Raw genomic sequence first — 11,410 nt, forward strand, 5'->3', positions numbered from 1 at the left:
TCTGTTAAGGTTGCGTTGACTCAGTGAAATTTGTGTTTGAAATGAAATAGTTAGATTGTAGCCATCACTGGAACTGATGCTTCTGTGTCCTTCAAATGCAGCTGGGATTTTCACCTGTTGGTCGGCGACGGAAAAAACACAATTTATCACTGCTAATGGCTGATGCGACGTGATGTCCGCATGTCGCAGAGTCGACTGCATTTAGACTTATTTGGGATCTTTTAATCAAATTGACTTGAGCAGAAGCTGCTTTTTCCCAGATGGCTTTTCCATTTTGGCTTAATAAACACCGGCACAGCAGATTCTGTCGTCTGTTTCTTTGCTCTTGGCGTGAAAAATCATTTTAGGAGCCGGCAAACCACTTCAACTGCAATATGCTGTGACCCTGGCATGAAAATGATGTATTTATGTTTTGTTTTTGTTTTTTTCTATCCGGTGCATCTGGCTGTATCTGTCCTACAGAATCTCTTGGGTTGAGTTTCATGAATTCAAGACCAAAACAAGCCAACAGGGGGCGACAAAAGGTCGCGAGATGAGCTGCAGAAGAGGCAAACAGGCGATCGGGAGATTAGAAAAGGCTCTTAATATTTAGAGTCCTGATTAGCCTATTATTTTTTGTTTTTACCAGTTCGACAGACAGTTTAAAAAAACAACAACAAAAACAATAATGACCCTGGAAAATCATATCCGACTTTGAAAGTACATTTTATTGAATAATAATAATTATTATTATTTGCATCAGCGCCACTATAACGCGCACCTCCATATGAGCGCGCGGCTGGACGCGCTAATAAAGCGCATTAAAGGGGCCGCAGCTGCTCGCGCTGCTGACATCCTCCAGACTTTTCAGAGCGGCTCCTCCAGCGCGCTGCCGCGCGTCAACTGGGACCGGGACCGGCGAAAAACACCCCAAATCCCCCCTCAAAAACAAGAAGTTCAACCGAACAAAGTCCACAGGAAAGCAGACTGCAGCAGGACACGAGCTGGTATTAAAGGGATCATTTCCTGGCCAGCGGTTGGGCCGCGCGCGGAGAGAGACATTAAAATGATGCACGAGCTGCGCGTAAAGATCCAAAAAGGTTCCTCTTAGGGGCGGAAGGGGCCAGAAACACAAAGACAAACGAAAAAGAAAGGAAAGAAAAGAGAGACGCTTTTATTCATGCAAATTCGTGAAATCATAGGCGGGCCTTCGGGCGATGGAGTCACAGCCCGGAAAGGCAAAGCCCCCCCAGTTGGATCATCCCCGACCTTCAAAGACTGTGAAGCGCGGCGCGCGGACGCAGTGACGGCCACACCGGGGCGAGTGATCTAAAAGCAGGAGGTCGCCTCTTTCTTTCCTTTCTTTCCTTTCTGTCATTCTTGCTTTGTTTCTCCTCCGGACCGGCTGCTGTTCTCCCAGAAGTCCGTGCAGCGGTTCTTCTGTCTCGACTGGATCACTACTGGAAACTTGCCGCAGCAGCCATCACCATCAACAGTTGGTTCTTAGTATATATTATATATTTCCCCATATAGTCATAGATGATTACACTCCTTCACGGAACAGTCCGAGTTGCGTCGATGCAATTTCTATTACCAGCATCTTTATTTGCACGTCTTAAAGCCTAAAGACTTTTTTTTTTTACCAATTCTTGAGAAAACTTTTTCATTTTTGCTTTTTCCCCCCCCTCTCTCCTCTCTCCTATCGTTGAGGAGTTTTTTTTTTTTTTTTTTTTCCAGCACGTCCGTCGAGGACGACCGGCCCGCGCCGGCGGGGGGCGCGCGGCGCGGACGCCAGCAGCGTCAGCGTCCTCGGCTGGGAGCAAGTGCAGCGGCTGGACGCCATCCTCACGGAGACCATCCCGATCCACGGCCGCGGCAACTTCCCCACGCTGGAGATGCAGCCGCGGCAGATCGTCAAGGTGGTGCGGAGCCGGATGGAGGAGAGGCAGATCCGCGTGCGGGACGTCCGGCTGAACGGCTCCGCGGCCAGCCACGTCCTGCACGAGGACAGCGGGCTCGGCTACAAGGACCTGGACCTCATATTCTGCGCGGACATGAAAGGCGAGAGCGAGTTCCAGACTGTGAAGGACATCGTTTTGGATTGCCTCCTGGATTTTTTGCCCGACTGTGTGAACAAAGAGAAAATAACCCCGTTGACTCTGAAGGTACCACTCGCCACTTTGTCTTCACTTTGTCTTTGCTGCCTGCTTTTAGAAGATGCTGCACGCTGACAATAAGAGCGCGGATAGGTTGGCAGGGATTTTACTAAAAAACAAAAAAACAAACAAAAAACCCAAAAAACTGCTGAGGCAAAGAAAGCTGCTCTGCACTGTTTTTATTTGGGTCAGTGCCATCATTAAAGGCTTAAGAAGGAGTTGATTGGCCGCCTCACACATTTTTGCCTTCAAATTTGTGCTTGCTCATACAGATCTGAAAGAGGAACATTGCTTGAGACAAAAAAAAAAATAAAAAAAATAAAAACAAGAGAGAGAGAGAGAAAAAACAGAAAGAAGACAAAAACAGTCTGTGCAAGCTGGTTTTTAGGAGGTAGAGTTTGTCTTATCTAAGTATCGGTTTGCACCAAACAGCAGAAAATAGTTTGGAAAAAGTGCTGTCCTGTTGGTTTGTTGGTTTATTAGGATCGATTTCACAGAGGCTTTAAAGTGCAGTTAGTGGTTTTAAGTGATAGTAAAACAAAGGGGGTTAAGAGGATAGAGATAAACCAATTTAGAAGGGATCTCCCTCTTAGGCTTTCCAGACTGTAATGTCTTTGAAAGGTTTTTAATTCAATAAAAAACACGTCATAGTTACATGTCTAACATTAAAACACTGCCTACTGTTGTGTAATTAAAACTCAAACGTGCTCGTCTTGTAGATTGTTTATGTGTTAATGTCGCCTCTCTCAACCTCAGGAAGCCTACGTGCAAAAGATGGTGAAGGTGAACAACGACTCGGACCGCTGGAGCCTCATCTCTCTCTCCAACAACCGGGGGAAGAACGTGGAGCTGAAGTTCGTGGATTCCCTCCGGCGGCAGTTTGAGTTCAGCGTGGACTCCTTCCAGATCAAACTGGACTCCTTGCTCCTGTTCTACGAGTGCTCGGAAAACCCCATGTCCGAGACCTTCCACCCCACCATCGTGGGCGAGAGCGTCTACGGCGACTTCGGCGAGGCCCTGGACCACCTACGCCACAAGATCATCTGCACCAGGAACCCAGAGGAGATCCGAGGCGGGGGCCTCCTCAAGTACTGTCACCTGCTGGTGAGGGGCTTCCGGCCAGCGTCGGAGTCCGAGATGAAGTCTCTGCAGCGCTACATGTGCTCTCGCTTCTTCATTGACTTCCCCGACATTGGTGAGCAGCAGCGCAAGCTGGAGTCCTACCTTCAGAACCACTTTGTAGGGCTGGAGGACCGCAAGTACGACTACCTGATGACCCTCCACGGAGTGGTCAACGAGAGCACCGTGTGCCTGATGGGACACGAGAGGAGGCAGACCCTCGGGCTCATAGCCATGCTGGCGGTGCGAGTCCTCGCAGAGCAGAACATCATCCCCAACGTGGCTAATGTGACGTGTTACTACCAGCCTGCTCCGTATGTGGCAGACGGTAACTTCAGTAACTACTACATAGCGCAGGTGCAGCCGGTGTTTGCCTGCCAGCAGCCCGCGTACTCCACATGGCTGCCCTGTAACTGAGTCGACCCGAATGGAAAGGAGGAGGGCAAAAGTCTGATTTCTTTAAACAGGAGTGAGCGCAACCATTATGGCCTCAGATCTGTCTGGCGTGTTTCGACGGCTGACACAAGAGAGTCCGCCGTTTAAATGTTTTGCATCAAAGCTTCTGTTTTAGTTCATACATAAAGTATGAATGACACATCCAGAACAGCTGCCGTGTTTTCAGCGTGAATATTACACATTTGTTTTCAAACGCCGACCTCGCCTCGTCCCACCGAGGCCAAGCGGGGTTGTGGGGAAGGGGTTGGGGGGGAAGAGGAAGTGTTTGTAAGCAGCTAATTTTGGGTATATTGAAAGCGACGGCTGAATGCAAATTTGTGCCTAGCCTCGAAGCGAGCAGCACAACTGTCACGGAGACTGATCGAATCTGTCACAAACCAATTAGGCTGCCGACCGAACGGCTGCATCGCCGTCCTCGAGCCGACAGCTAACTCCAGCAAAGCTTTTATGGGCGGTCTGCTTAGTGCAAGTTAACACTCACACACACGCACAGACATTCAGGCTGAAATCAGAGGTGTGTGTGCATGTGTGTGTGTGAGAGGCTCCTGAACAAGTACTTGGCCTCCCTGAACTGAAGTCAGTTGCCTCTTCACTGGTCAACTATGTCCACCTTGCACCTTTGCAACCAAAGAATCTTTTTAGACCACTTCTGACATTGCAAGCCAATTTTGACCTGGGAAAACTGAACACAAATTTGAAGCTATTGTCATACCGGTTTGTATATGTGAACATGTATTAGTTTCTAAGTGCCTCTTGCCTCTGAGCGGACAAGGAAAGCAGTGAGCCGGCAATGTGACCCCACTGGTAACACCCCCATATGCTTCTGAATGTATTTGTGATGTCACGTACAGTCAGTGTTGAAATGAAAATAAAAAAGGGGACACCATGCTTTGGTGCTGGAATTTTCATTAAAGTAGCAGCCAAGTGTGTGATCGAAAGATATTTTTGCAATGTTTACATTCTTCAGATTCAAAAACATTATCCTCGGTGAACGATATCCTATCCGAGTACTGCTGCAGTGGTTGGGAGAAAGATCATCAGCAATGGCAACCAAACAACTCCCAGCTGGAATCTTATCTGTATGTCGTACAGCGGCGCTTCTCTCTTTTCCCCTCTCAACCGAGAAAAAGCAGATCAAAAACAAGAGAGGACGGGGTCCGAGGGAGATCCTGCTGCGTGTGGTCGCCGGGCTTCATCCCATAATAGCAGGATATTTGCAGAGACACCTCAGATCAAGAGATTCTGTTTGCTGTAACACCCTCGCAGGGAATTCCTCAGCTGCTGCCGAAGAGCTTGAAATCTCAGCCAGGGTTGGGGGTAGGGGTGTCCGCCAGGTTCAGGGTTCAGTGTTCAGTGCCAAGCACTTTAAGCCGCACCCCTAAAGTTTAACAGTGTGCTCATGGGAGCGCTGATCCGATTGAAGACGGAGGGGTAGAAGCGGAGGAGAGACAGGAAGCAAAGAAGGGGAAGAGTGATCAGTCTGGAGAGATGGGTGCAGCTGGTGATGGGGTTTTATCTCTTTAGGGCTAGCGTGCGTTGCTGTAGCGAACGTGTTACATTCATGCTTATATTTCAACTTGTAGCAGCTTGCAACCTTTACGGCAAAAACAAAAATGGTCTATTTCCAGCACTTGCTCTGTTTCAATGAATGTTAATAAGAAAAGAGAAAGAGAGAGAGAAACGAGTCTGGAGACAGAAATCCACATACCAGCCACAGGAGATTTCAAGTTGCAACCTGTGTTTCTTAGGTTGCCTTATTTGGTGTTCATCAGTGTTCTTTTTGGTGTTCATTTTTTGTCCATTTTGACAAAACCTCTATACATCTCTATGTATATATTTATTTTTTAGAGCTGTGTCTTTAAGTAGAGAGTGGGAGAGAGACAATTGTTCACTTCACCTCAAAACATAAACTGCACTGCAGCTTTTGGAAATGGCAGGTAGAATGTGAAAACTGTTAGGGTTCGCCACAGAGCCGCAGGTTTCCCCACCAACGCATCACTTTTACGTTGACTGTGAAAACACACCTCAGTCTTCAGCGCCCTTGTTGGTAGATTGTACAGGTGATGTTTGTCGATCTGCACTTAATGAAGTCCTGACAGCTAATTAGCCAGCTAGCTCCAGTCTGCCTGTCACCTCTTGTGTTAGAGATCGTGGGTCTCGAGTTTTTGTTTCGGATTTTCCGCAGACTTTTACAAAAACCACATATTCTGAAAAAAAAAAAATCTTGTCTTGTATGTATATTTTTTATGATTGTACTTCTTATAAATGTATCAGACACTGCAGATGTTGCGGTGCTTTTGAATCTGTGATCGGGCTTCAAAAGGATATGTTCTTGATAGATGGTTCTTTTTTTTTGTTATGTCGTGTTCAGTTGGTTAAAAAAAAAACAGAAAACAAACTAAAGATGTTTTATTCAATAAAAAAGAAATAATATGAAAACCAGGTTCATAACGGCTTCCATGACTCATCTGTTTGAATCTAAATCCGTCCGCCAACGCGCAATGACGTTCAGGTGGGCTCTCTCAAATCCACACATTGGCCCTCGGGGTCCAAAAGGCCCAGCCAGAACTCAGTCCAGAACTGGCCACGCTGAAAGCCAGAAAAAGCTGTTGTTCAATGTGGAGGGATTTAGATGGACCCCCAAAAAAGAGTAGAGCTCATCAAATTCTCTTTCAACAGCCACTCAGGCAGCATCCACATACAGCAAATCAGCGGTCTGAGCAGAGATCAGCACTCAGGCCCGCCGCGTGGCCCGGTCCAACTGCCTCCTGGATCCCTGGCTGGCTGAAATAAAACTGTCAGTCACTCAAGTCACATGACAACCTGTCCTAGATCCAAACGGCTCCGGAGGAGAAAACGCACATCGAGAACGCGACTCACAGCGTGACACCGTTCTAAATATAGAAGATGTGATAATGACATTACTCCACATAAGCCTTATTTGAAGCTTATTACCTGAGTCATTAGAGGAGCGACTGGCCAATCCACACTCGCTGGCCATGCGAGGCAGTTGTTGTGTATGGCTTTTTCCTACTGGCCCTTTCTTTTCCCAACAAAAAAATGCTTAAAGACCACGTTCATGTGTTTCAAGTTTGCCTGTAACAGGCATCTGCAAATGGAAATGGAGTGTTTTTAACGTGGCTCCTCTGAAGTCTGGACACACTTTGGTACTGAACAAAAGACTGTAGCTTTTATCTTTTATCTTCACATGGTTTCAGAGTTTCTCTTGGAGTGAGTCTCTTAACCACCAGTAGAGCCAGGTGGGATGGGTTTAACAACTGCTGCCAGTTCACGCCGGTTTGGATGCGTTGTTTCACAGAAGAAAGCTGGGAAGCCATCCTTTTCCAAAACCACACAGGCTTGAAAAGGAGAACGCTGTTTGGAAGCAGACACTTATAGCCCTTTAAAGAAGAAAATACATTGTTACTGAACATTTGCTCACCATGACCCATGTCTTTAAAACAATGACTATTATTGTTATTGAATTTTTTTATTGTACTGTAAAGGAAAGAAAAGATGAAACAAAGGGATATTCTGTGAAAAGTTGAATAAAGTGCTATTGGCTTCATTACAATGATTAACCATAACCTTTAGGAGACACTTATGAGAAAAACATCAGAGAAAGTTCATAGACTCCACTTTCTTCTCAACAGCACTGAATGTTTCAAAAACTTTCTCAAGGCATTTTCTGAAGTGAAGTGCAACTCTTGGAATATACTATATTAAGCATACATGTAAATTAGCTGGTGTCAAAGGCCAAACGTAAAGTCTAGTCCATCCAGAAAAGAACTCCAATCTCAAAAGCTAATAATTCATCTGAAGACTGTTAGACCAGTGACATATTTACACTGAGTAGTATTTTACCCTGTAGACCTTTTATTGCATGGGAAACAGAGGTGGGAAGAGATCAGTCACCAAAACTCTTCCTGTGAGAAATCTACCGAGAATGGAATGTGTAGTGTTTCTAGTCAAAGTGTTGGTCAAATAAAAATAGTGTCAAAAACTTTATTTTTGACACTCTGTTTTACTTGGAGTGTAAAACTGTTTTACACTCTAAGTAAAATTGTGTTAACTTGGTGTATCACAATTTTAGCACAGCCATTGACACAGCTTTGCTCTCATGTCAGATGTTAACTCTGACATTAAATGCTTGATATCGATCACTCTCAGTAGATGCTTCAGTCGGGAAGATAATGGCAGAAACATTCATTTCCTGCTAAAATTGAATAATATCTCACTCTTTGTAGCCTCCCAACACAAACACATACCTGTTTACAAGGTTAGTTTGGATTCATTAAAGTACGATACGCTGACATTATCAGACATACTTCCCTCACCCTGTTGCCTTTATGCTTGACTGGTGGGCTTAGATGGGTTAATGGGGGCTTGTGAAGGCTACTCATACTTGCTTTATCACCAAAGGATTGGTATAATCCAAACCTGGAATTCCATTAGCCAAATGCAAACCTTCATCGAGTCACAGCTGTTATAGTTAGCTGTTTATTGATAAATCTCCCGGCCTTAGTTTGAATCTGATTGATTCTGCGAGTCTTAGTTTTAATTCCCACCATGACAGCACTTAATCCTCTCTAAATATATTGTCCTATTTGTGGTGTCCCTTAAAAAAACACATTGATGTGAAGGCGCCAATAAGCCTAAATCTCTGCTCCTTAATTTTAAGATGCAGCATAAAATGGCGAGGCCCTCTTAATTTCAGAGGAGCTTTTGATTTAAAGTTGTGAAAGAGTCTCACCGCAGCTGCTAGCTGGCACAGGGAGAGAGCTACTGTAAATCTCACCAGTCTGTCAGGGAACGTCTTCATAATTACCTGTTTACCTTCACATGAAAGCATAACCGCATTTCTGCAACTCATCCTGCAGTTCCCCCGTTTCCCCTTGTTGTCTGGAAGCTCCTCTGTTCTCTAATGGCTTTTCCACGCCAGAGATCGGAGAGTGCCTGGCTTCACAGGATTTCTCTCCTGTTTTCCAGGCTCTCTCTTCTTTTTTTTTTCTTCTGTGAAGAATTTTTTCCAGATGAAAGATTTTATGGAATAAAGGGGAGCTGTTAAGAGGGCGCCTTCACCAAAGTATGTCCCAGTCAGACTTCAGCACAGCCTGGTGGCGAGGAGTGATGAACATAGTCAGGCCAACTCACTGCTTTGGTTTTCTGTGTGGCTTGGTCTTTGAAAACCTAGTAATAGAAACATTTTTACATGATCATGTTTTAAAACTTTTGTTAAATATTTGGGTTACCACTGAGCAGACTGCACCAGAATACTGTCAACAAACCTTCCAGTGTCCCTTTACCCCACGATAAATCATAAAAATAAAAACGTATGGCCTTAATTTTTTTACTCCGACATTGAACTTTCAAAACTCTGGTCTGTGATTAGCCTAACTGAATGTGTGACTACTTATGGTAGACATTAAAAACAGTCTAACATTGAACATTCTACAATAAACCCCCTAACTACATAAGAAACTTGAAACTTTAATGCCAATTTTCAATATAAAAGGTGTGAAATTAAAATATGATTAAAATATTTGCATAAAAAAACAGCAATAGATTTTGCCATATTGATTTTAAGGTTGCACCTGTTAAGTGTTTTTCTGCATTTAACAACTTGTGGGGAAAGTTTACTAATATAAAATGAAAAATGGGAAAGTCAGTCAAGAACACTGTCCAGGGGTGATTTGTCTGAAGATTTATTGACTCTTGTAAAGTTATACCTCAGCTGACAGTATCAGTGTGGAAAGTTGTGAATCTGAAACAGCTGGCTGGATTTGAATCCGTCACGAATCCTTTAGAAGATTAGAAGTAGAGCAGGGAAGATTCAGTAGAAATTAGGTGAAAGAGAAAAATGTATTATGGGAATGTGAAACAAAGATTAGATAATGATTAAAAACAAAGATTTCTAAAATATATGTGCACCTGGTTTTTATGAACTAACTGAGGACATTCCTTGATATAGTCACCAATCGTTGCAGACCATTGGTCCCAGTTGGGACCAAAGTTTTGTCCTAATACTGTTTAAATGCATTTGCGGGTTTTGGCATAGATCATGCTTGAGAGCAATGTCAAGCTTGGTTTGATTGTGGTTGGACATTTTCAATGGGGTTAGGCTACTGAAAATGAATAAAAAATGAATGAAAGTCAATTCCTTGTGAAGAAAGAAAGGTATCTTACACGTGTGTGTGTGTGTGTGTGTGTGTGTGTGTGTGTGTGTGTGTGTGTGTGTGTGTGTGTGTGTGTGTGTGTGTGTGTGTGTGTGTGTGTCCTTGCATTTGATACATTATAAGGACCATTCTGCTAACACATACCACATTGTGGGCACTGACTTTTTCTTGTGGGACCAAGGCCTGGTTCTGATATCCTGTTTAGGGTCAGAAGAGACAGTTAGTCTAATTTTATCATCACTGCACAAAAACACATCTCATTTGGCAACAAAATGTCATTGCTTGGCTACAGATCACACAGAAAAAATGGAGAAAAACTATAAGTGTGACTATTTAAAAAAATACAGCCATAGAGATATGTTCATATGTAAAAATATTTCTCATGCAATTAAAAAAGAAGAAGCTGGAATAAATAGACATATAAGAATATATTGCTAAATACATATAAGAGGCAATGATAAAAGCAATATTGTTGTTAATTCGATTTTGGTTGAGGTTAGAGTTAAATATATACTAGGATTGTTAGGGTTAGAGAAAATGTCTGAGTCAGGAAAAAATGCATTTACTAAAAGAGATGGATGTCAATATAAAGTCCTAGTATGGGTAGTAATAGAAATGTATGTGCGGGTGCGATTGTGTGTGTAAGAGAGAGAGAGAGACAGAGTGTGTGTGTGTATATCCAGAGGATGAAAAGGTGAGCCTCTCTGAGATTAGTGTCAACTAGGTTAGCAGGTTTATCTTATTTAAGTCCCAGGACAGAATTGCGTCCTGTCTCAGTTGGCAACAGAAACTTCTATCTCATTAAACCATATCAGGGAGAAACATTTTTGCACACCTGTCAGCCATGAGGACCTGTCTCTGTCATTTCTGATAACTAGAAATTCTGAATAGTTAATGGAATACAGTGCAAAATTATGCAGACTTTATAAAAAGGGAATTATTTTCCTACTTCTTGTTGAACAATAGCTTCAAGTAAGCAAAACTGAATCGACGGCAGCTTGCAAGAGAATAATCGTATTCTCATACAAATTTATCTCTGGACTTTGACTTCGCCATTCTAATGTATGAATATGGTTTGATCTTAATGATTTCTCTAAAGATCTTGTTTTTAGAGATCTTTTATGACAATAAACAAAGTCACTTCTGACTTCTTTTATTGCCTCTAACAGGTTTACCTTCAACGCACCTCTATATAACTGAGCTCCATCTAAATCTCCAAGAAAACTGACCAGCTTTTGTGCAGAAGAAAATAATTACCACACAATGATGCTGCCACCGCAATATTTCACAATTGGGGATGGTGTGTTTATGGTGATCAGGCCAAAAAATTTGAATATTGGTCTCATACAGCAAAAATACAAACTTACCAAATAATTTCATCCGAGTTTCTTGACAAAATATCTCAGTACACTTGAAATGAGACAAAACTAACTTACAAATAACTTTTCAGCAAGACGTATGAGCTTGATTTAAGTCAATCATTCTTTAATATTGATGAAAATGTACTAGTTCCATCTGCTAATG

General features: G+C 43.2%; 1 protein-coding gene across 1 annotated transcript; it reads left to right on the top strand.

Annotated features, from left to right (window-relative positions):
• Nucleotides 1-766: 766 nt before the first annotated feature.
• tent5aa (terminal nucleotidyltransferase 5Aa) lies at nucleotides 767-6,161 on the top strand. The gene is made up of 3 exons (XM_055042331.1): nucleotides 767-986; nucleotides 1,717-2,144; nucleotides 2,892-6,161. The coding sequence occupies exons 1-3, from the start codon at nucleotides 767-769 to the stop codon at nucleotides 3,669-3,671; spliced, it is 1,428 nt and encodes a 475-aa protein (XP_054898306.1). The 3' UTR covers nucleotides 3,672-6,161.
• The last annotated feature ends 5,249 nt before the right edge of the window (nucleotides 6,162-11,410 follow it).

Source organism: Poeciliopsis prolifica, unplaced genomic scaffold, assembly GCF_027474105.1.
Source record: "Poeciliopsis prolifica strain line A6 unplaced genomic scaffold, Auburn_PproV2 SCAFFOLD017, whole genome shotgun sequence".
Classification (NCBI taxonomy): Eukaryota; Metazoa; Chordata; class Actinopteri; order Cyprinodontiformes; family Poeciliidae; genus Poeciliopsis; species Poeciliopsis prolifica.